Source organism: Thunnus thynnus, chromosome 13 (genome assembly GCF_963924715.1).
Source record: "Thunnus thynnus chromosome 13, fThuThy2.1, whole genome shotgun sequence".
In the NCBI taxonomy this organism is placed as follows: domain Eukaryota; kingdom Metazoa; phylum Chordata; class Actinopteri; order Scombriformes; family Scombridae; genus Thunnus; species Thunnus thynnus.
The window spans coordinates 18,637,800-18,663,941 of record NC_089529.1 but is presented as its reverse complement, the minus strand read 5'-3'; the positions used below and the strand labels follow the sequence as shown (position 1 = coordinate 18,663,941).

At 41.3% G+C, this 26,142-nt stretch overlaps 1 protein-coding gene across 3 annotated transcripts in view; it reads left to right on the top strand.

Moving 5' to 3' along the window:
- The window catches only part of LOC137195834 (rho GTPase-activating protein 26-like), a 111,563-nt gene that overhangs the window by 67,630 nt on the left and 17,791 nt on the right, over positions 1–26,142 (top strand). For all 3 annotated transcript variants that reach the window (XM_067608478.1, XM_067608479.1, XM_067608480.1), the window contains exons 17-20: positions 11,780–11,885; positions 14,578–14,737; positions 20,269–20,413; positions 20,870–21,050. In XM_067608478.1, coding sequence (XP_067464579.1) covers positions 11,780–11,885; positions 14,578–14,737; positions 20,269–20,413; positions 20,870–21,050 — 592 coding nt within the window. The remainder of the gene's footprint in view (positions 1–11,779; positions 11,886–14,577; positions 14,738–20,268; positions 20,414–20,869; positions 21,051–26,142) is intronic.

Below are 26,142 nucleotides of genomic sequence, written 5' to 3'. Positions count from 1 at the left end.
ACTAGTAAAAGTTTAAGTGTTTAGGTTTGTTTGGTCAAATAGCAGCTGCAAGAATTTCCTTTTTTTTAATGGGTGCGGTGTATTGAGTCAGGACCTTTAAGACATTCGACTGTCTTGATGATAGATTGGCTTAAGTCTCCAACACTCAGTGTAATCATTGCAATGTATTACAGGTTCTTGTCATGTGGCTGCTAGGATACAAAGTAAAAGCTTTCAAAAGCAGAAACTGGGATAGAGTCTTTTCATGATGATTCTTCACAGCAAAATATAATATTTTGTACATCTAGGCTTTGTCTGGCCTTGTTGACTTACAGTAGTTAAGTTTAGTTAAGCCTGTTTAGTTTGGCTTTGTATGGTCTGATCCAGTTCCATGTTGTTACTGTATCTTCTTTTTACTGAATTTAAAAAAAAAGGTTTATTCTAGAAAAGCTCAGTTTCAGTTCAGTCCAGGCCAGTCTAGTCAGGTCTACTGTGTTACAGAAAGTGTCAATGACCTGTTTTCTTTGTTTGTCGGTAGCTAAGCTAAGAAAGCTGAGCTGACAGGGGAAGGAACTTCAGGAAATGACCGCGTGTCTCTGGCAGCGCCACCAGGAAATGGCTCCATAGTGAGGCCAACTGGAGAGAAAATGAGAAAAGTGTGTTGATGTGTGTATTAGGAGAAACGAGTATAGCATGGCAGTTAAGAATGCCAATGTGGCTGGTTTGATACCAACTTAGGCCACCCATGCAATAATGCATGCATTCATGGCTTTGTAAGTCATAAAATATAAAGTGTCCCTGCCAACTGGAATTTGTATAAGTTTACAGATTTATATCTCTCATCCTGCCCTGATTTTTTCCTTCTGTTAAACTTATGCTCTCTCTTTTTCCCCCACCATTCATCAGTTTCTGTTTGTGTGGGTGTCTGCATTTGCATGTCATGAATTTGTGTGTATGCAAGAGTGCGTGTGAGTGCACGTTTGTATTTTATCCAAGGCAGAATTTTTGCAGAAGCAGCGGGGTGTTTTGAGGCCAGCCTCCTCAGTTGAACTCTCTCTTTCAGTTCCTCCCTCTCTCCTCCTCTCCCTCACGCACCCTCTCCTGCTCCGCCCACCACCCTGCTCACAAACCTCATCTTCCTTCTTCTCCTCATCTCGGCTTACTCTTTCCCATCTAGTGCTTCTCTGGTTTTAAATGTCTGATTTAAATAGAGAGCAGAGGCAAGAAGAAGAAAAGGAGGAAGCGGAGTGGAAAAAGAAGGAATGAAAGAGAGAGAAAGACACAGAGGAGAAGGAGGAGGAAGGGTGGAGTGCCACCTGGATTTCAGATACCTGCCTGAGGCGTGTGCCAGCAAGAAAACACACATACAATAATTACTCTGGCTCCAGTCATTGGAGTTTGCTTGCAGTGTCTCTTTCTCATTAATTCAGCAATCTTCTTCTTCTGTTTCACCTTTGATTTTCTCATTTTATTACTCCATTTCCCATCTGACATTTCCCATTGCTTAAGATGCCTGAATTCCATCAGCTTTTTTCATTTGGCTTCATTTTCCATAAGGTGAAAGTTTTTTGTGAAGGCCCTAAAAAGCTGGATTAAACATTATTCACTATTACCATTACTGCAGTTTATTCTTTATAACCTTGTACATAAAAGAGAGAGATGAAAGGGTGAGAGATTATAAGGGAGTGAAAAATGATGGCCATGAGTAGAGTGTTTAAGGCTAGTGTTCAGTTTGTCATTGAGAGTCTAACCAGCATGACACATATTTCACAGACTTTAAAAGGTCCCATCCCTATTTTCAAACAGACTAGCTGACAGTTTCTTTCAATCCAGGGATCTAGAGGTCTCGTCTGTGTTGGTTCACAATCGACTTCAGATCAACTCAAAAAACCTGACCTGCAGTCATAGACATGGCCAGAATTGATCATTAATCAATTGCCTTTCCAATTCCTCAGGAATGATTAATTTCTTTAACTTCAACAAAATAATAATGTATAACACAATCAACAGTTAATTAATTTCTGAGTAAGTGAAATTAAATGTGAGGGACTTTTACATATAAATGAACGTCTATTACATTCAAGCCCTTGCCAAACAAGTTCACACAATGCTAATTAAGCTTATCTCTGCCAGATTAATCTCTCTGTATTTCACAGTATACAGAGTTTTTTAATCTGGTGTCTCGTATGACATTCCTGCACTGGCGCACCAGTAATGATGTGTTTTGTGTCAACCAGCAATGATTGGTTTCCTCTTAGATTTACTGGTGAAATTACATCATGTTCAGCATCTTGACCCATCCCGATGGCTGCTCGGCCCTTGGGTACTTTTGTTGGACTGCAAGGCATACTGGGTATCCATGGATAAAAGGTGTTGTTAATGCTGTAGGACTGTTAATGTGTCACTTTGTTAAGTTTTAATATTTTTTCAGGCAAGAAAGTAACCATTTAGATTCCCAATATGTGGTCAGTTTATTCAAATAACACCTATTTGGAAATTTACATTACATTTACATTTTCAGAACTATGAGGAGCTGACTAGACCATAGATTTCTATATGTAGGGTCTTTGGAAATCTATGGAAAACACGAGTCAATAATTTAGAATGCTTTTTGTGCATGAATGGATGTAGGCAGTGTTGCTTCTTGCCAGGTGGTGTGATTTCAGCTTGCATGTAAAACAATGGTCAAACATTATGTTTTCTCATCACCTGCATGATTATTCTGATTATTTCTGACAGTGATGCCAGACCGTTCCCGGAATGCCTTTCAGCTTCACAAGAAACAGACTACACAGAATAGGAAATTGAAGACTGGAGAGTTAGGCTACTTTCAGCCATCACTCAACCTTGAAAAGTCTGTCTATTATAGAAGTGAATGACGTGTACCTTTTGCATACAAAGCTAGCTTTCAATAGACACATGCCACTTTCAGTTTATCTGCAATTGTTGAGAGCAATAGTTGCTTTCACTGATGGTAACTCTGCCCAAGATTTCAAATAAAAATTAGCTGAAAACAGCTGCCTGCTGGCTGGAAACGGGGTTGATGAGAGCGATGAGAGTGAACAAAATAGTAAAGTTCCGAGCCATAAAACCAAAAAAATGACTAAAGTGATATAAAACTCTGTAGCATTGAGCAGAACTGCAGCTTCGGGTGATAATTATCTGTGCGTTTGTCATGAAAAGTGATCCCTTTCATATTACAGTAAATAGAGAAATATTGATTGTGCAGCTTTATTGATACTGCATGCACGTACAGTGTAATAGCTTGTGAAGAAAGATGGCACCTTTTCAAATTAAGCCACAAAATATCCTTAATAATCCTTAAGAACCATAATTCATTTATATCTTTCATGAAATAGGAGATGTTTTACCCTATGTTGCATGGATTTTATTTGAGATTATGTGGTCTCTTCAAATTTTGCACAAAATGTGTGACATTCTCAGAATACATGCCATAATATTAATAGGAGTAACCATGGGTATTTGGTTGTAAATGAAAAAGTTTACTTAATGGTAGATATCTTGTATTTGTACAGTTTGGTTCATTTTTGTGTATGCCATACCTATACGATTCCAAGCAGGATGTAAAAGATAGGATTTGGCATATACAGGGGATGTCAAGTATGAATAATGAATAATAAGAAAGTAGAACAGGTGGTGGTGCTGGAGTTTGTTAAGGATCAGCCGATGGTCAGCAGATGTGGCAAGCCTCTTGAAGTAATGCACGCTTCATTTACTGTATGTTGGTGTGTACGTGTTTGCTTTCCCAACTTTGATTGTAAAAGTATGTACTCCATACATAATCTAAATCCTCTCTTGCTTAAGAGATGCACAGATGAAATTTTAATGATGTCAAGACCCTGTCTTGTTTTCAGGATTTTACATAGCTATTTTGAAGCCAGGAGCCATAAGGAAGGTGGTATATTACATACATATATGCTTGGTTTCAGACAAGTTAAAATACAGACATGACCAAATTCTTCTTGTGACCAGAGTTGGTCACAGTCATTAATGGGCTCCAACCAGGGTGAGAAAGATTTAGCACTATATCAGCAGCACAAATAATAGCTTTGAAATGATTAAAATCATTTCAAAAAAAGAGGAATACTGGTTATGTTCTAATTATCTAATAGCCCAGGCTAAAGGTGCAAGTACCAGTGTGAATATAACTGATGACAGGACAACTATGCTTCTCCATTCAAAATACAGTAGTGTCAGTGGAACCATGCTGGCTTTTATTCCTTGTATTAAAAAAATAAGGTTTTCTCTGTTCCAAGTACATTTGAACTTATATACAGGCAACACATTTCAGTTGCAGAAAGAACCAAATTTATGCTTTCTGAGGGGACGAGTCACACTGCCTTCTGCTCATTACAATGGACAAAACATTGTTTTTCTAAATTGTGAAATTCTTAAGTTATTTGGTGGCATACAGAAAATTCTCTCATTCTGTCAACCCTGTATGTTCACCACATTGTGAAGTGTTGCAACTAAATTCATGTGTGTAGGGGACATGCAAACAACCATGTATGACTGTATTCAGATGTATGCATCACAATAGAACAGAAAGGAATGCATACTGGGAACATAGTATCTTTATTTTTTCATTTGAGGGTCTGAAATTCAAGGTTAGAAAGAGAAAAAGTGACTTTAAAAGGTTGTCTGTTAAGTGATGGATGAGTTGGAGGCTGCAATGATTGATGACTTCTGCTTTTTGTAATCACTTGTGACTCAGCACCATAGCTACTGACCAGTGTTACACTGACATTCAGACTGCAGTTTGTGCATATGTATTTTGTTTTGTGTATTTGTTTTTGTCTTTTTTCTAAAAAAAAAACCACAGCTAATATCCTTGTTTATTTTATTGTGAATAATTTTAAGATATTTTCTTTTGATGCAGGGATGAAATTACATAGACCCTTTGCAGTTGCTTGACATTATGTGATATGAAATGGAGCAGAGTTGTAAAGTAAGCCAAGCAATAAGGCAAATACCAAAATATTTTGTATTTCTGTATGCCATTTCATGCATGTGCAGTCAGTCAAACCAAGTACATGACAACTTCTGTGTTAGTTGATTTGAGCTCATATGGCTTGGTATTACAATCCTGCATTATAAACGGCATTCCTTTCTTGGGGGGGGGTAAATGCTTCACTGGGGTCATCAGGTGTGCACCCTCCTTCCTTTGTGTTTCATTGATAGGCCCACACAACAACTTCAAGAGGATTAGTCGAGTCCAGGTTTCTTCTGTTGATGATGCAGTCCTGTTTATTTGGACTGTAAATCAAAAGTAGCAGCAACAGAACTTCAGGAGGATCAATCGAGTCCAAGTTTCTTCTGTCAATGATTCAGTCCTGTTTATGCGGACTGTAAATCATAATCAACAGCAACAGAACTTCAGGGGAATCCGTTGGGTCCAGGTTTCTTCTGTCAGTTATTCAGTCCTGTTGATGCAGACTGTAAATAATAACCAGTAGCAACAGAACTCAAGGAGGATCATTTGAGTCCAGGTTTCTTCTGTCAGTGATTCAGTCCAGTTTATGTGGACTGAAAATCATAACCAGCAGTAGGGGTAGGGGTAGAAGCTTCCCTGGGGTCATCAGGTGGGCACCCTCCTTCCTTGGTGTTTACTTGATAGGCCCATGACACCTCCAGAGGGCTCCCTTTCAGCAGCCTGCTGGTTGACATGGCCAGAAACCCCCTGCAGCCAACCTCCACAGGGAGCACCTGTGTTCTCTGGCCCTTTTATTTTGCTTCAGTTGCTAGATCGGAGTACTTCAGCTTTTTGTGTTTGTACGCTTCACCAACTGTGTCCTCCCATGGCACCATCAGTTCTATGATGAACAGGGCCTTTTGTGAGGCCGACCATAGGATCAGATCTGGCCTTGAGACTGGTTGTAATGATCTCCAGTGGAAAGGTGAGCCTCTGGTCTAGATCGACCTTCATCTTCCAATTCTGGGCTGTATCCAGTAGGCTTGATTCTTTGCTTGCAATTGACCTCTTTGGTACCTTTCCTGCTAGTACAAAGGCCATGGTGTTTGAGAAGCCAGGTGCTGGGGGAGACAGGGCATTGTTGTTAATCCTCCTTTCCTCCAGCACTAGTGCCAGGTGCTGAAGGACCTGATTGTGCCTCCAGGTGTAGCGTCCTTGGTACATGATGGGTCTTAGCCAAGCCATGGTTCACGTTCTTGGGACTGGGAAGAATATTGTTGATGGCTTTGATGATGAAGCTAAGTCTGCCTCTTTCCATTTCCCAAAGATCAAGCTTCTGGTGGTTTTCCCATCTTGTCCATTGGCCCTGTTTTGCCTGTGAGACTGCCTTTGCGCATTGTTCTTCCTCCTCCATGTGGGTCTGTTTATGCCTAGCCCAAATCTGCCTTTTCCATGCTGCTCTTGGCCCACAATATCTCCATGCCTGAGAGCTGATTTGGTCTGTTGTACCACCTCGAATGGGTTTCACTTTCTGCCTGCTGCCACTCTGGAAGCTGCCGCCCATGTTGTGGCATCCAGGCATCATGTCCAGCCTTACCTTGGAGCATTTGTGTTCTTCAGTAAGGCCAGTGATATGCAGTTCCAGAGCCCCGTTCCCATACAAGCCGATATTGCCGAGGCATCATGGGAGTCTTGACTTATTTCTTGATCTATGTACTGACTGTTCTCTCCAGCTTCTTGATTTGGTGATTGGAACCTCATAGATCGTCAGAGGCCACATCAGACGGGGAAGCAATCCAAACTGCAGGCACCAAAGATGCAATTTACCTTTGATGGTTTCTTCCTTCAATTGCCCATTCTGGTCTGAGTCCTTAAGGCTTGTATTGTACCACCATCGTAAGCTCTTGATTAGCATTTCTGATACTGTTAGTACGGATGTTCTGTCAGTGTGGAATCTCTGATCTGTGAGCTTTCCTGTGATAATGGAGATGGTCCTGGACTTGCTGGGCTTTGTCCATGCCCATGTTATGTTGGAATTAAGTTTTTCCAGGAGTCGCTTTTTACATGCGATGGTTGTGATCAGAGTGGTTATGTCATCCATATGGGCGCGGATGGGAGGTAGTTGTTACTGCAGGCGTTCTCCTCCTACCACCCATTTGCATCCAGCCATGGTAAGGGCTAGTAGGGAGATGGTGCATCCTGCCATTATTCCTATTTCCAGGGATTGCCAAGACATGGTGTACTCTGATGTTGTGAGGCACAACTGCAGATCTTGAAAATCGTTTCTGCCCAGTTTTGTGATGGTCACTGGAACATATAAGAACTCAAATGCTGTCCAGAGGACAGTATGTGGGACAGATCCAAAAGCATTGGCCAGGTCGAGGAATACAACATGAAGGTCTCTTCCCTCCTTTTTTGCAGCCTGAATCTGATGCCATATCATGGTTGAATGTTCTAAGCACCCTGAGAAACCTGATATAGCAGCCCTCTGTACTGAGGTGTCAATCAAGTTGTTGTCTCTCAGATAGGTTGCCATCCTTTGTGCAACAATACTGAAGAAAATTTTCCCTTCAACATTCAGAAGATTTATTTGCTAGAATCGATCGATATTCAAGGCATTCTTCTCCTTGGGGATTAATACTTCCCCTTCTCTTTGCCATGCTTTTGGGAAGTTTTTCTTCTATCACACCACCTTCATTAACCTCCACAGAAACTTCAGGACATCTGGAATGTTCTTATACAGCTGATAGGGAACTCCATTTGGTCCTGGAGCTGACACTGTCCTTGTCTTCCTCACAGCTTTCTCAACTTAGCTCCATTTAGGAGGGCTGTTGTCACGCTGGTATTCTGGTTGAGGAATGAGTGGCATGTCAGGAGGTATGTTCCCTATTTGACACTTGGAGTGCTCCGCTTCAAAACCTTTCTACCCCATATTCATCAATCAGGTCGCTCATCCTCTCCAGCTTCTCTCCTGTTCCTTGAAGTCCTTCCAGGATCTTTCTCAGATTGCTATGACGGTTTCCCACTCTTTTTTTGGCTGCAGGACTTCACATGTGCTCTGTATCCTTGGATCTTCTTCTCCAATACATGTTGTATCTGGATTGGTTCTAGTTTCTCAGATGGTGTGGATGAATTACCTTCCTCTACAACTGGGATATTGATGCTCGGTAGACTGTGAGTTGTGTCCTGCCTCTGAGTTTCACCAGACTGACTTGATGCAAGATCCTAGTCTCAACTGCTTCAGGTATTTCATCTGGCCTTTGTGTATCCTTAGGCCACGGAGCGATGTTACCTTGGAACAACCACAGCTACATGATTGGAACTCATGTCCAGCAGCTGTTGTCTCTGTGCCAATTATGTGATTCGTTGTCATTTCCGTTCCTGTGTCTGTTACCATTGTGTCAGCCAAAGATCCATCTTTTGCCCCCACTCTCACTGGCCCATAGGGTATTTTCCTTTATCACTCCTATTCACTAGCACGTAAGGGAGCCTGCTGTCATGGGTAGCTAGCCCATGACAGCCCTGTTGGGGTCTTTTCCTCCCGTCCACTGTCTTTCCAAGCTGTCACATGGTCTTGCTTTCAAAGCAGTTACTGGTTTTATCCAGCAGATCAGTTGAGCTCATAGAACTTGGTTTTATAATCCCACATTATAATCGGCAATCATTTCTTGAATGGGAATAGGGGTAAACGCTTCTCTGGTCATCAGGTGGGCAACTTCTCTCCTTGGTGTTTCGTTGACAGGCCCTCGCAGCTACAGAACTTCAAGAGGATCAGTCGAGTCTGGGTTTCTTCTGTCAGTGATTCAGTCCTGTTTATGCAGACTGTAAATCATAACTGACAGCAACTGAACTTCAGGAGGATCAGTTGAGTCCAGGTTTCTTCTGTCAATGATTCAGACCTGTTTATGCGGATTGTAAATCATATCAATCAAGAAAAAGTTTGGCATTTTTGGAAAGCTTGTCATGCCATGAGTGATGAGATAGATGAGAAAATCGATACCACTAATGTCTGTATGTTAAGTATGGCGCTAGAGCAAAAAGGTGATGAGTTTAGCTTAGCATAAAGATTGTAAGCAGGTGAAACAGTTACTTTGGTGCTGTCCAAAGTTGAAAAATATGCAAACCAGCACATTTAAAGCTCTCCAGATTATTACGTTGTATGTTGTTTGTTTTAGAAGGACCTACTTGCTCTAACTATTTATTGGCAAACAACAGCCATGGCAGTGACTGCCTAGAATCTTGTAGTCTCCATGAAGTTGCCAGGCAACCAGCGGGGACACTGAACATCAGAGCTGGGCAGACGGTTATGCTGCATCAAGTTACAGCATGTCACTTTCTGTTTTTGTGCAAATTAAACTAATGAGAAACAAAGTGTTAATTAGTGAGCTTTAGAGGGGCTGGTAAATGCATTTTTGAACTTTGGACAGAGGCAGGCTTGCTGTTTCCCCCTGCTTCCAGTCTTTATGCTAAGCTTAGCTAGTTGTCTCATGACTCTAGCTCCATACTTAACACACAGACATAAGATTGATCTCACTCTTGGCAAAAAAGCAAGTACGAATATGTTCCAAAATATCAAATTATTCCATTGACACAGCATAGTGTTTCAGAAATATGATTATCTTTGCTATTTGATCTAATTAATTGTATGTTATTTTGTTTTTGTATTAGCATAGCATCTACAGCACTTACTGACCATTGTCCATCACACCAAATACTGACCATATATTCAACAAATGGTAAATGGACTGCACTTATATAGCGCTTTTCTACCTTAGTGAACAAAGCACTTTTACAATTTTTGCCTCTCATTCACCCATTCTCACATACTCACACACCAATGGCAGCAGAGCTGCCCTGCAAGGCACTGGCCTGACTATCGGGAGCAACTTGGGGTTCAGTGTTTTGCTGAAGAACATTTCGACTCATGGGCAGGAAGAGCTGGGAATCGAACCACTACCCCTTGACCCGCTCTACCTCCTTAGCCATAGTTGCCCCGACAACTGCATTACTGCTTGTCTGGGTTAAAGTCTGACTTTCTAAACTCCTGAAAGCACCCAAAACACATTAATCACATTGTTGCCTTCCTTGGTAATGAGACAAGCAGGTACAAAAATAAAAGTAAATTAAAATTTACCTCATTAAGTCATGGGGGAATCATATTCAATTTAGCTGTTTATCTCTCTCATGGCATTTGACAGGCATCAGTGGAAGGTAATTCCAGAGTCTGGTATGATTGAAAAAATAAGTCAAGGATAAAAAACAGTTGAATTCAGCTCTTAATTCACTCTTGGGTGGAATTAACACATTTTCAATAGCGTTAAATTTGTTTTTCTGAAAACCTGTCGTTTATCCATACACTGCTGTGTGTCTCTGTGCCGTCTGTGTTTGTTCCTATGTTATGAGTTGCGGTTTGGAGAAGAGTATGTGCTTCAGCATAATGTGTGTGAAGTGGTAGACACCAGAGAATGCATTATAGGGAACGAAGAGTGTTCTTGTTTTCATGTGCATGCATCTGTTTGGAGGTATATGTGGGTGTAGTGGACGTGCACATGCATGTGTATGTTAAAGATATTTGGGTTTGTGTGTGAGTGACTGGTTGTTTTTGTTTTTAGTGTGTGTGTGTAGCTTGTCAGCCCTGTAAGCTGGTAAGACAACATGTGTGTGTCTGTGTGCAAGGTGCTCTGCCAGTTGTGTCTGTATTGCCTGGTGCTGACAGCCAGGGCCTGAGGGTTGATCTAGTGTGAGTCTGCCGTCATCTCTATCGACTGGCTCTGCAGCTGTGACTTATTGTAGTCATTCATCAACAACACGTCTCTCTGCCTGTCTGTGTGCCTGCCTGCCTGTCTACCTGTTAATCACTAGGACACAGAGCTTCCCCACTCTGCAGTAAAGTGAAACACTCAGTGACTAAAACGACCTCTTTATTTGTCTCTGACTCCATCACTCTGCCTGTCTTGTCTGGTTTCTGCATCTCTCTGTCTTGTGAAAATAAATACTCTTTCACTCTATATTGCAAGCGTTACAGATGACTATGATGGTAATCACACGAACTCTGAGTCAAACCTCAAGCATAAGGCTGACGTTATTCCGATGAAAAGACCGAAACTAAGGATGTGTTAGTCCACCTCTAAATACTTTCTTACTTCCTTACCCTGTCTTTGGTACTCTGAGTTTAGTTTAAAAAAGTAAATTTCTAAAACAGCTGGGTACTACAGATTTTTACACGTTAGAAGTAAACAGTGCATTTGTTAGGGTCTATTTTCAGTTATGGATTAATATACATTTGGCACTCCAGTGAGTATTTAGGGCAGCAGGATGGTATATGTGGGATTGACTTAAAATAAACTACAGTGTCCATGTTCATAGTAATGAAGGGACATGTCAGCCAGTGTGAGGTGTGGCTCATTGATGTGTTTTTAATAGTTTTTGGACAACAATTTAGATCTATAGCACATGTTTTGGTCTTTTCAAGGGATTTGCTGACAACAGCAAAGCTATGAAGATCTTTGTATAACAGATTCACTGAATCTGATTGATATTAACCTCGCATAAAAAGCTTACTAAAGGTGTTACTTTACTTGAAGCTCTAGTAAACTATTCTTTTCATTTCTCAGCTCATTCTTACAGAGTGTGAATTATGTCTACACACCAAGGTCCTGCAAAATTCTGTGTGACAATGACCACTTGTTAAAATATGTATCATTGTTGTAACAGGAAGAATAAAAGGGTTCTGCTTGTGTATATTCCAGCAGTATACACTTCAGCTATACATTTATGTGTCATTAAAGAAGTCATCAACTGTGACATGCTCAAGTCTTTATTCCCTTAACAGTCTCTCCCCCTGTCTTCATATCTGTCTCTGTCCAGAGCTGGACAACCCAGAGGCCAGGGTGACAGAGATCCATGCTCTGGTGCACCGGCTGCCTGAGAAGAACAGACAGATGCTGGAGCTGCTAATCAAACACCTGGCCAAGTAGGTGGAGATATCACACACATAGACACAGATTCACACCTGCATTCATTGTTATTTTTCTGTATCGGACACTGTACACTTTTTAGCAGGTACTTTGTAGTGTGAACAGCAATAGAGAACCCTCTCCTCTCCTCTACATACACATTACTAGAAAACTCTTCAGCTTGATTGCTGTTGTTCTTTATCCCTGAGGAGGATTAGGGCTACATATAATCTCTTGACCACATGCATTTAGGTCGTATGTACTGAAAATAGAAACCCTTCCAGCAGCTACCAGGTCAAATCTATTTCCTGAATTATCCCTTGAAGGGAGAGAGGGGTTAATGGTCCTGTGCAGGTCATTCTGTGGATGACAGGAAGTGTAGGAGCCACTATGGTCACAGCCTAGTAACGCCTAAATAACTGTGAATTTTAGGTCAAAAGATGTTGTGGAAAAGTATCTCAGACATCTAGTTACCTCATTTAATTGACTACATTTAAATGTTTAAAAAAAACTTTAACTTTTCATCTACATTTTACCCAAATTTTAAATCTGTGTTGAAATGTTTTTTGACCTGTAAATCACCAAATCGGTGTTTACTGGAAGATAATAGGATGCTACTCACCCTTTAAGCTGATTGAAATTCAGTGTTTTACTCAAGGACGTTTCAGAAGGGCAGATGCTGATGAGCACTCCAGCCGATTAAGTTCAACAAATCTGTTGTAAGACTCCTGCAAAGATCTTATTTTTTTCACAAGAAGACCTTTCCCCGACAATTGCTTCTGCAGTTTTATTCCGCAGTGCTTCGAATCCCACCTTTGCCTCCACATTTTGGAAGTTTTTATGCTGCACAGCAGCATGTAGGCAAGAAGATTTGTGATTCAAAAAGGTTTGTCTGTGTGTAGATTAGGTAACCACAAGCTGCTGCAGCCCATAAGCAAAAAAGCAGGGCATGACATAGTAGGCTTATGTATAATTATTACTCTAATGCAGCCGACAGGCATTGTGTTTTCACTCTAAACCCGCATCTAAGCCCTCTGGCTTTATCAGGCTTTCTTCAACAGCGGCGGCATGATATGATGTGTGACGAATGGGACATCAGCCATGTTTATACAACATGCAGGGGAGTGCAAATGCAAGTATTTTGAGGACACGCTTATCTTTACCTAGGCTTAGTGGATTACACCTGCCGACGGTCATCATCATCATCACTGGCTTATAGGTTGAATGGCTGGATCACACTTTAGCTCTGTCTTTCAGTTCAGAGCAGATCAGAAGCTTTATTGGCATCAATTTCCTGAACAATATTTCCAAAGAGACTAAGAAGGATGAGCTTAAAGGTTCTTCCAACAATAGAGGAAATACTTAATACAGTGGTAAATGATACCAAATCTGTTCAAGTAAGAGCGGAAGGGATAAGATGTGAATGGCCTCCTTAATCTTTCTCTGGCCATCCGCTTACCCTTGGTCAATGACTTTGACCTCTTCCAAGTCGATGTTGTAACCGGTTTTAGTCTGGTGTTCACAGACAGCTGATGCTGTCTTTTCTCCAGGCTCCTTGCTGTTTCATTGATAGTGTTTTCCTCAGCTTTTTCATGTACTATCGTCAACCTATCCAATTTCTTCTTGGCCCAGTCTTTAAGGTGTACCAACAGAGATCTCAGGGTATTGAGTGGTGTGTGGCTAAGTGCTGACTCTTTGTTACTTGGAAACTCTGTCTAGATGCATCAGGTGGTTCCCATTGAGTAGGCTGATCCGTCTTGGCCAGAACTGAGATGAACCTGCTATTTCAAAGATAAATAAAGAACCTTCAAGCTTCAAAGAAAATGTTGTGTCATGCTTTATGACTTCATTATCCTGCTAATTCTGCGACTCTGCAACCAGATGTAATAGTCAATTCCTTAAGTCTGTATTTAGTTAAAATTGTATTCACTAATCTTTTCTTTTTTTCTTTTTTTTTGGCCTCTTTGGGGTGGCGGGACAAGCTATTAACACAATATTGACATATTATCAACTCACAATATTGTGTCATGGCACAGGCAATACTGCTGAAATGATTTGTTATTAGGTCTAGGGGATTTAATTACCACGAAGCCTTACGACTGTACCAGCTACTATCAGGTCACCACATATACTAAATGCCTCAGTTGCCAACAGTGACAAAGGTTGAGGGCCTGCTTGAACCTCAGTTAGCTTGACTCACTTCCCACAGTTGCTTCACCGTCCCCCACAGAACCCCTTGCACTCCAGTTGTGTGGTTAGGCCTCTTCCTGTGTCACCGCTGGTTTCAGTTTTTTAGGTTAACAAATAGATGCAGATCTATTTGGCAACCAACCAATGATTAATGACAACCTGTGACCGTGGCAATTGACATATTCAACTCATGAATTTGTCATGGTGAACTAATTGACTATTTACTTTCATTTGGAGTAATTTTTCTGGCCACCTGAAGAATAAAAGTCCATTATTCACTCTGTTTTGTCTCCATCAACTCCTGAGAAAAATATTTGGCTCTTTAGTCACAAAATACTCCACTATGAGCAATAGCTAGTTACTGACATTGTCTATTGTGTTGCTGGATACATAGCGTACAGTGGGTTTATTGAAGCTTTTTGGCTACAACAGCTTCTGGCTGCGGCAAAATGTATCTTTTCATTTAGATCAAATGTGGTGCCACTTACACTCTCTCTCTCTGTCTACCAACCTCAACAGTGTGGCAAGTCACCACCAGCAGAACCTGATGACCATCGCTAATTTGGGTGTGGTTTTTGGGCCAACTCTGCTCCGGCCACAAGAGGAGACAGTGGCAGCCATCATGGACATCAAGTTCCAGAATATAGTAGTGGAGATCCTCATAGAGCACCATGAGAAGGTAAGGCAATGAGAGTGCATTTATGCAAATAAATAACACAAACAAAACAGTTTGTTACTTGTTTGAGGATTAAATGCATCCCTTGACTTTGTTAGGGGGATTAACCTTTGTGTAATTGTGCAGTAAAACAGTAATTAATTCAACTAACTCTGTATATCTGAGTGAACCCATGCAACACACACACAAACACACACACACACACTTATTCACTCACAATAACTGTATATACTGTATACACTTCAAAGCCACTTTCCCCTTTAGATCCAAGCAGCTTATTGGCAGACCAAGCTGCTTACAGATGTCACCATAGCAACAGACAAATCAGCCTGACTGTAGGAGACCCTAGCATTGTGCACACACAGCTTTACTTGTTGGCCCCCTTCATCCTCCAGACTTCCCAGAGAACAGCTGTCTCTAGTGCAATGTGCAAAACCAAAACAACTGGAGAATGAATACTGTGAGAGAGCGGTCCGTTTGTCCTTTAAGAGATCTCAACACACTCTGTATGCCACTGTCTTCTACTGTACATCTGCAGAATAATGACACTTCTCATTCTCCACAAGTTAGAGGATGATTTGAGTCCCTCTTCATAAATTTTGCTCATTTTCTTTCATTTCAGCCTGAAGCCTGTTTGAAGAATGTTTTATTCTCTCCCCTTGACAGTATAACTATTTAGTATAATGAAAAGATTTCATTTAGTTGTAAACAGTATGGAAATGAATGAAGGAATTACTCGAGCTTCATAACATGCGCATGTACTGTATTGAGGAGTTTGTCGGTTTCATGTGATCCTGCTTATTTTATTGCGCGTTTCTGCAGCCAAAACAACGAATCCAGTGTGTTTTAAAATGGATTCTCCAGCTCTCCAATCTGTTTTTTATTTTCCTCTTTTCCTTCTTGAGTGCAGCTATGGGTGTGGAGCTGGTTGAAAAGCAGAATTAAGGCGTTGACAGATGAATGGATGAGGGGATGATGACGTGTCACTTAGGCTGAAATAACAGATTAATACAAGCGGCGCAGCATTAGGTCTCTTTCAAACCTCATTCGGTATCTCACTATGGGCCTTCTGGTGTGACCAATCATGGAAGCTCCAATAACACCACGTCTGTGATGAGACCAACCAATCATCTTGAGTTTCATGGGCCAGCCTGTCCCCCTTTATAAGTGCCCGTGGTGTTACACCCATTAAAGGGAATCTTCCTTCAACCTGGACCCTATTTTCCCATCTTCTTGTGTCTAAGTGACTAATGGGGACAACAATTTTTGAAATTGGTCCAGTGTTGAGCAAGAGCGCTGCAGCCGGCAGCCACAAAACAGGCTGCAATGTAATCTGGTGGAGCAATAGCGCACTATGTGTACGTCCACTAAAAGTGCTTGTTTTTGCCACTGATACATTCAGATTGTTATTATAAGTGTCTGACAACCATACGGATAGGACCATACAGAGAAATAAAATGTTTATCTTTGCCTTTTGCTTGATAAGGTCTGTTTGTTTTTGTGTCTCACCAAGTCTCACTCAAGTATCGCTCTGAAATCTCGTGAGAGAGTTCAGTTAAATATTCAGCCAAATCCTTTAGATAACACTAAGCTACACTTTCTGTCAACTCTGTCATGGCAGAATATTTAGCTGATTTTGACAACTCAACTCTCACGAGATTTCAGAACGGGACAGTGGGAAAACGTCACGTAATGCTAGCACAAAGCACTTCACATGGTTTTTCAATAAAGAAGCTGCTGACGCAGCCAGGCTCGTTCATAAAGCCACATGTGCAGCTGACCCCTGAGTGTTTACAACTGTTGTCAGGGGATACAGGCTTCAGTTCGCAGCAAAACCACCATCTTTCAATGGTGTGCTGTTCTCAGAAGCCACGGGGGAAGCGGTGGAGGCTTTAGAGAGCAAAATCTCTTCTCTCTTAAGCCGCGGGACAATTTACATTGTGCCAGGGGAGGAGAAGAGTCCGGGTTTGTACTCTCGGTTTTTCCTTTTCCCAAAAAAGGGAGGTTCATTACGTACAATTCTGGTCTAACGTTCCCTCAATTCACACCTTCGGAAATACAAATTCAGGATGCTCACACACAGTGTACCGCTGGATTCAATCAGGCGACTGGTTCCCATCAGTGGATTACAGGATGCTTATTTTCACATAAGCATATATCCAGCACAGAGAAAATATCTGAGGTTTGTCTTCAGTGGCGTAGCCTACAAATATCAGACCCTGCCATTTGGGCTGTCAATCACCCCCAAGGGGCTTCAACAAGTGTGTGGAAGCAGCTCTGAATCCAGTACGAGCCATGGGCCTCAGAGTGCTGGCATATCTGGACAACTTTCTCCTCTGTGCTCCCTGCTGGGAATCACCCAAAGAGCGTTTTGTCTCCCACTCAGAGTATAGAGTATTTGGGCCTCGAAATGACCCTTTCTCTCTGTCTCTTTTCGGGCTTTTCTGTCACAAGTTTGGGTGGAGAAATTTCGCCAGCACTGGGCTCTGTTTCGCTGGCGAAAATAGATCTTGCTATGAGCCTGCCTCCGTCTGACAGGGCTGATGGTATCAGCCATTTTTTTTGTTCCTCTGGCTGCTGAGAATAAGGGATTTCCAATGCTGAGTGTCCTCATTACATCTGGATGTACAGTGTCATCTCAGCCAAATGGTGGGAGTTTCCCGGGGATGTCTCCTGGCTCTCTCTCATTTGAGAGACCCGGAAGTGTTCACTACTGGTGTCCCCTTGGGAACGGTACTTATGAGAAAAACAGTTGCAACGGATGCGTCACTGACAGGGTGGGGAGCCGTATTCAAGGGGAGGTCAGTAGACAGGACCTGGCCCAGGAAGTTCTGTCATGTTCATGGCTGTTTTAATGGCGCTCAAACATTTCCTGCCACTCCTGGGGAATTTTCATGCATTGGTCAGGACGGACAACACGACAGCCATGGCTTATATAAGCCAGAAAGGAGGCATGTGCTCCGTGAAGTTATATAGACTGGCACAGAGTCTGATATTGTGGAGCAGTGAGTGCTTGCTGTCATTACGCACGGCACACATCCCCAGCGGGGTGGATTTATTCTCTAGGAGAAATCTCTACGGCGAGAAGAGGCTCAACCCCGAAGTGCTTTGCCTGGTGTGAAGAGATTTGGCCGAGTGTCCGTAGATCCGTAGATGCGCAAAATGCGCAGTGTCCTCTATTCTTTTTGTTCAGAAAAAGAGATGGACTGCTAGGACTATTCAAACACGATCATTATATGATAACAATTGGCGCGTATTTGAGAGATGGTGTGAGGCTAGAGCCAGCATTTCGTTCTAGAGTTCTGTCCCGGATGTATTATGCTTTCTGCAGGATTTACTGGACAATGGTAAAGCTTTTTCCACCATTAAGGTCTATTTGGCTGCAATCAGCCTGCCATGTGGGTTTTGTTAATGTGCTGGTCAGACAGCATTCTCTGATAAAGAGGTTTATGAAGGGAGCCCACTGATTGCGGCCTGCGCACAAACCTTTAGTTCCATCATGGGACTTGCCAGCTGTTTTGGAGGCGCTCTCAGGGTTGCCTTTCGAGCCCTTGGATTGTACTGATTTAAAGTTACTCTCTGTCAAAACTATCCTGTTGCTGGCTCTGACGTCAGCCAAATGGAAAGTGAATTACATGCCTTTCACCCACCACCTTTTGCGGAAGAGAGTGAGAAGCGGCTTAATTCACTCTGTTCTGTGAGAGCTTTACGCATCTATATGGACAGGACTAAGGGATTTAGAAAGAGTAGCCAGCTCTTTGTGTCCTGGGCCAACTCTCACAGAGGGTGGGCTCTGACTTGCCAGCGCCTGTCACACTGGGTGGTGGAGCTGTAGTTCTGCCTCCAGAGCGATATGGTCTGCAGTCCCCAGAGAGCCTATGGGCTTACTCCACCAGGGGTATGGCTACCTGATGTGCCCTTCAGGAGCATTTCTGTGAGGGACATCTGTGCCGCTGCTAGTTGGGTATCCCTACACACATTTATTTGGTTTTACCGCCTGGATGTGACGGCGCCTTCACCAGCTTGCTCAGTCCTGAGTGTGGGTTCATGTTAATTGTGTGCTAGCCCATGGGGAGGGCTTGTGGTGTCGACCCGTCTTGGGTCAAGGTCTTATGGGCTTCGGATTGTGCAATTTGGGAGTGGCCACATCTGCGCAGCTTTGGCTCAGGATGTAGAACTGGTCGTTCACTAATCTGAAGATCGGCAGTTCGATTCCCGGCTCCTCCAGTCTGCATGTCGAAGTGCCCTTGGGCAAGATACTGAACCCCAACTTGCTCCTGATTGCTGTTCCATCAGTGTGTGAATGTGTGTGAATGATTAGATTCCCTCTGATGGGCAGGTTGGGACCTTGCATGGTAGCCCCTGTACCCCTTTCAGCATAAGAATGTGTGTGAGTGGGTGAATGTGACTCATAGTGTAAAAAGCGCTCTGAGTGGTCGGAAGACTAGAAAGGAGCTATATAAGTACAGTGCATTTACCATTTACATCTCTCATAGTGAGATACTGAGCAAGGTTTGAAAAAGAACTTTAGGTTACCAGGGTAACCCCGGTTCTCTGATAACCGAATTAGGTGTCTCACAACACTGCCCTGCTTACATAGGTAGGTTATGGGGAAGAAATGTTTTGAGAATAACGGGTGCCACGCCACGGGCGCCTATCAAGGGGGACGGGCTGGCCTATGCAACTCAAGGTGATTGGTCTGTCTCACAACAGATGTGGTGGTATTGGAGCTTCCATGATTGGTTACGCCATAAGGTGTTTCCCATAGTGAGATATCTCAACTCGGTTATCAGAGAACCAGGGTTACCTTGGTAACCTAAAGTTGTGGGAAAACATCAAAACTATAGAGACAAATAATTGGTGAGGGGAAGAAATCTGAGAAACAGCATGCATATTTTCATCATGGCATGTGTTTTTCTGCGTCTTGGCTAATTTTACTTCAAGGATTAGAAATAAATTTTTAGCAATGTCATAATCAGTGCCACAAATCATAAACTGAAGCCTGCAATGTGCCCTGTTGTTAATTTTACTTTTCTGTATGTGTAATTATTCTCAGTTTAAGACACGGCAGCAAGCAGCTTAGTGGATACGTACATACAGTATGAGTCTCATCTGCAATGGTTGCAATTCAGTAGCATTAATCCATGAAGAATATTAGATATACTTTATCAGCTCACATATTAGACCATCTCGTCTTTCAGAGAGAGACAGAAAGCAAGAAGGCAAGAGCATGGCAAATAGATATAAAAAGTCATAGGATCACTGGTAGGTTAGCATAACTTTGAATGTCATGTTGCAAATTTTAGTACCGTTTCTTGCATCAGATCCCAATCTGGCATATTTTTGCATGGGTGTACATGTTTTTTCATTTAAGCATAATGTTGTGATAACCGCCTTCAATGTGATAAGATATGCTACATTGCCCTGCAGTTACACATGGGTCCATAAATTGCTGATAAATTGTTGACGGCAGCAAAAATGTTGCGTGCATGTTTGGCTCAATCAAACTTGATCTGTCTGCCTTGTTTGTGCAGATATTTAGAGACATGCCGGGTTCTGCAGGAGGTTCGACCAACATGCAGCTCAACCTGTCCAGGAGGAGAAGCACTGAGAGCAAAGCCCCATCCTGCAGCGAGAGGCCTCTCACACTCTTCCACACACCAACACATTCCCAGAAAGGTGACTTGAATACTAACATACGCACGCACCCACACAGTCAAATATACAAGCACACAAATGCTTAACATGCAATGGGTTAATTACCTGGCATTCACCTTCCAAAAATATTTCTAACAGCCATTAGTGTACATACATTTTTTGAGAAAGATGTCACTGGGGTTATTTTGTGGTTATGACCTGAGTTGAGCTGATCATAAACTTGTCTGCTCAGTGATATAGTTTATTGATTGATATATTGAGTTTTAATCTCCCATTTAATTTCCCTTTTTTCATATCTGCTATGTGTGACCCAGGAGAGTAGTGTCAGGTCAGGCTCAAAAAATGGGCTCTGGGCCAAGGTGTTATATGCCTCCACAGCACATCAGTATAAAGGTGGCCACTTCAGTAGGAAGGAAGCGAATTTTTTTTTCTAGGTGATTAAGCCAAGAGCTCATAAATCATTCTTTATTCTTGTAGGTGAGAAGAGGAACAGTGTTGTTAATGCCACAGTTGCCGAGCTGCAGCAGCCCATATCCTCCACTGCCAACTGTAACAGCAGCAGCAGTAGCAGCAGCGGCAGCCAAGGTCGAACTCCAAGACACAGCCTGACCAGCAACGACGGAGAGCAGGACACCCGGCAGATACGGCCCAGCTCACTGTGAGTGCGACAGAGCAGTTATCTGAATATAAAACTGATGTTAAAGTTTAAAGTTTATTTATTTAAAGTGCCACCAGGGTGTCTCAATACACTTACAGCAGTAAAACAATATTAAAAGACTCACACAATATTAAAAGAATTGAGGAGGGACAACACCAAAAAAAAAAAGGTAAATTGTTGCTCCATAACCACAAAAGAGTATTTTGAAATGAATAATAAAAAAATAATTAATGATAAAAAAAGTAATTTTAAAATTACAATTTGCTGTGCAGATTCAGCAGAGTTTAACCATTTATTGTTTAAATGAGAGATAATCAGCATCGGCTTTTCATATTTCTCACATTTTCTCTTCATTTTCTGCTACCAGAAACATTTGAGCTACCCTGGTATACTGTGAGCTGTAGTGAAAAGTGCCTTTTTTGTAGCAGGAAATACAAAACCCTTCAGATATCTTGAGACATAAAATCCATTAAAACATTTTTGATCAGGCTCCATTAAAAAATCTGGGTATTCAGTAGAAAACCTTCTTGAAAAATATGTAGCTTAAGGTGTTTTTATACAAATAATGTCAAGACAGATGCAAATGTGACAAAGAAAAAAGAGAATGCAGAAAAACAATATTAAGAGAAATGCCAAGATAAACAAAAATAAATAAGAGCAGCTGCTTTACAGTTTAACCTCTTCCACTCCCCGAGGACGCCAGTGTCCGCGGGTGACATTACTGTCTTTCAGAGGCTGTAGTGGGCTCAGTGTTAAAGCCACAGAGAAGATGTCATGTCATGCTAACTTGTCGGGAAGGGGGTTAAATAATATTCCAAAGTTAGACTAAATTTTGGCAAGGGAAAAACTGACATGGCCATTTTCAAAGGGGTCCCTTGACCTCTCGCCTCAAGATATTTGAATAAAAACTGGTTCTATGGTTACCCACAAGTCTCCCCTGTACAGACATGCCCACCTCATGCTAATCCCATGCAGTTTTGGGCAAAAACCATGCAGTTTTTTGGATGCAGTATAAATGTGTTATTTTTGCATATTCTAAAAATGGTGTATTTGAATATTTCTGCATACTGGGGTCCCTAAACAATCTTAGAATTGCATAAATTTGGTATGACTGGAAAGCTGAGACTCTTGTGGATCCAATGAGTCCAATTGTATTCATGTGTGCTGAGGATGGTCCCCATAGTAGCCATTTCATTGTAGTGAGACCATTTTTTGAAACTTGATCTCATGAAACTTTACAACTAGACACTACCAAGGGTATTCAGAGGATGTATGGCTTTGTATGTCAAATGTTTTTTGATACAAAATCACAGCATGAATTTTTCTATTGTGTTCCTCAAGGTCTTGGTGTCTTCATGTGATATTTTGGAGGGATTTTTGACCATTATCATCAATTCTCGAGTGGTCAGAAATGATTCAATTTTGCACCAAATCTGTGTAACAAACCGTATCAATCCAAATATTGCTGCAAAAACTTATGAGACATAACTGAGCATGTGAATGGCCATCACATACTTCCATCATGATGATATCTAAGCCTCTAAACTTTCAAAATTCGAATAGGAGCCTAACCAAAACACAACGTTCATTACAGATTTATTACTAGAAAAACTTGACACACAATGCTGAACTCCATCTCAAATTATTCTTCAGGCTTCCAGCTTTCAGATGATGTATACCACTTCTATGTGGCATGTACTGTTGACCTGCTATCTCCCCCTAGACCTCCCCTGTCACCCCTAAAAATGGGTCTCTGGTAGGTGGGCAGGAGTGGAAAAGATTAATAGATGTTTGTTAATGAGGGTTGAGAGTTTGGACCCATTTCTATATACAAAGAAACTCTCTAATATATACATATTAACTTCAAATGCACACACAAACACACAGGGTCAAGAATGTACACACACATTTTTTTTCATGCACACAGAAATTCAAAGGCGCAGGAATGCTTGAGCACATACACACACAGCTAAGAGCTTAGAGAAGTAGTCTTGTGACGAGTAGGTTGTCGGTTTAAATCCCAAAAGTATCTGGGAAACATTTGCAGCAAGGAACTGACCAACAGTAGAAGACTGTTTACTTCTTCTGAAAAAGGGAAATTTAAAATAAAAGCAAAAATCCCACTCACATGCATACAGTACATACATAAATATATCATGTACCGGTTACATAATTTAGTCAAATATGTTTTGAATACAATCAATCTATAAAAAGTACCCGCCATGTATATTTTATTTATCTTCTCAGGCTGGCTCAGTGTCTGACCAGCCGTTTACACAACTGAAACCAAAGACCAACTTAAACAAAAATATTTTTACAGGTCTAAGCAAGCCCCTCTCCCTGTGAGAAGTACAGTGTATCTTTACATAAGCACTGAACACACCCATCCTGAGGTTATTAACAGGTGTAAACACACACGCCTTCATATGGAATTCACAGCGATGTGAGGCTGAGCACATAATGTACACATGCACACACAAAGTGTCTTCATCTGGTGTTGACATACAACTTGTGAGGCCAAAAGAAGATCCACACTACCAATCTCTTATTGTCACAAGAGTGACAGACCTTCAAATGCAGCCTGTCACCAAGACGATTGCACGTTGTCACTGATTACTTTTCTCTTTCTGTCTTCCCACTGCCATCTTGACTCCTTCTCCTTTACTGCCTAACTCTCCTTCATCTTCATTGGTTTAATCTCTCACTCACAGATAGCTGTTACATTCAAGCCTTTTTTTTCTATATTTATTCAACTCGCGGTGTGAATTCTGTGTCACTGTTATTTACACAAATTACATAAATGAGATTCTTCTCTGGAAGCAGTGCTCTGTCACTGATGAGGACATCAGGTCTTAATCTGACTGATGTGATTAATTAAAGCCACATGTTTGAACATGCACCACACTTGTAGCTATTGAGTAATTCTCGATCTTTCTTGCTTTTACAGCGGTAGCGACTGTGGACAACATTGGATAAAAAAGAACAAAACAGTTTACATCCATGAAAAAAAGCTTGGTAAATCAAAATGTTGCCGATGCTCAGAACTCTCAGTGGAGTCACATTATTTCTGACTTTTTCCTTTACTTAATGTTAACTATTCTTTTTAAAATGTGAATAACCTAGAGAGTGATAAAACCTCCAGGAAAGACTTGTTAGTGGTTCTGATTCTGATGTATGTTGTTTGTTCCCTTAGGGAAACATGTCTAGAGCTACATTGCACTTTAGATCAGCCCTACAGTAATTGCAAAAGCCACGTAAATAAATGTACAGAACACTATGACCTTAGTCCTTAGATAATGAGATTTGGAAACCTGAAATGAAAGCATACATTCAATTATAACAATTATACCTTTCAGTTGTACAGTAAGGCTTGATGATCATTTCTCAAAATGGACCACAACTGTAAATGTGTGCAGTTGTTTTTTATAATCCGCATACAGCAGCTGCACAGAGGAACAGTCGACTAGTCTTGACTTTGCTCCAGTAAAGTCCTCTCAGAAAATCTTGCATCATAACAGCTGAAATGAAATAAGCCACATTTTTAACAGCTTCCATCTTTGCTGTTTTCTGTTGTGTCAGAGCTGCTGCTATAAATTTACATCTGGAAAATGTTCCTACAAAAACCTTGACAAGCAGCTTCATCCTTTAAATGTAACACAAATGTCACATAAAGAAAAGTTATGGTCCTTTCAGAATGAGGTGTGTATGAATTATGGTCTAAACTTGATGTAGAAAAAGGACACATTTTAAATGCCAGGTATAAACGTAATCCAGTTAAACCAGTTTTTATTGTATTAATTAGATAGGATATGTATATGCCTCTTTTTTTTTTTTTTTGCATTGGACCAGATGTCTTGAATAAGATGTCATCCATAACCACTTGCTATTGATATGAGAAAGGAGGAGCAAAATATACATTGACAAGACAATAAAAAAGAACAGAGAGACCAAGGGCCTGAAAGCAAGATACTCAAGAGCACAGAGAGCAAAAGGGGCACAGAAAAGTGTTTTCAAATAGGCTTTCCAGTATGAGTCACATTAAAGAGACATTAAATGATAGAAGTGAAAGTCCTGTTGGTCATGATAGGGCACCTAATGGTGCACAAAATGATATGTTCACAAGATTTTGTACTTATTTTCTGCCTTTTCTCCTCTTAAGGTCATGCCTGTGTAGAAAAGGGTGCTATGTTTTATACATGTGGCACTTTATATATGTATATATGTGTGATAAAGATTTCCCTTCATTACATCTGCCCCAGCCAATTTAGTCGTTAGCAGCTTGCAATATAAACCCTTACGCTTTTTGCATTTGGCTTATGGCTACATCTTATTTTCAAGTGTGGAAAAAAGCGATGTGCAGCCAAAACTCGACCAGCTCTGTGTGTTCGTGCACACAGGATTTTATTTTAGGTTTAAGGACCGAGCTGTTGAAAGTGATTTTCAGCTATTCAGCAACCAGCTACAATGAAAACACCAGACGCTAGAGTGTGTGTGTGTGTGTGGGATGGGGGTGAAAGTGTATTTCCGAAACTATCTGGCTGGAGTGTCAGTGAAGTGTGAATCTCAAGAGAGCTGCCAAGGCCAAGACAGGTATGGTGAGATTCTGTAGATTGTGCCAGGTTGTCCTTTTTTAAAGCAACAGTTCCACATTTTGGCTACTGTATGTGTGTTGTCTTATTCAGAGTCAAATTTAAAAAATAACCATGTTTTGTACAAAGTCTAGATTATCTTGGCACAAAGACTGAAAGAGTTTTTAAATGAACATATATCTCAGACTAATTGCCCCAGGTAAGCACAGTATTTGTGCTAATGTTCCACAAGATTTTCATATGAATGAATATATGCTTTGCAACTTATTTTGGGCTGGACTGCAACAGCAGGGCCATTTCATACACGATCTAGCGGTATACTAGGTTTTACTGATTGATAAGTAATGATGACACAGTGTATATCCTGTGATAAAGGTTTTATATTTGCTTCCAAATATGGTATGGTTAGGTCTTTCCTAAAAAAGAAATAAATCATTCAGCAAAAATGCGTATGGATAAAAACAAACATTACAATGTTGAGAAGTTAAATACATTTATTGCAA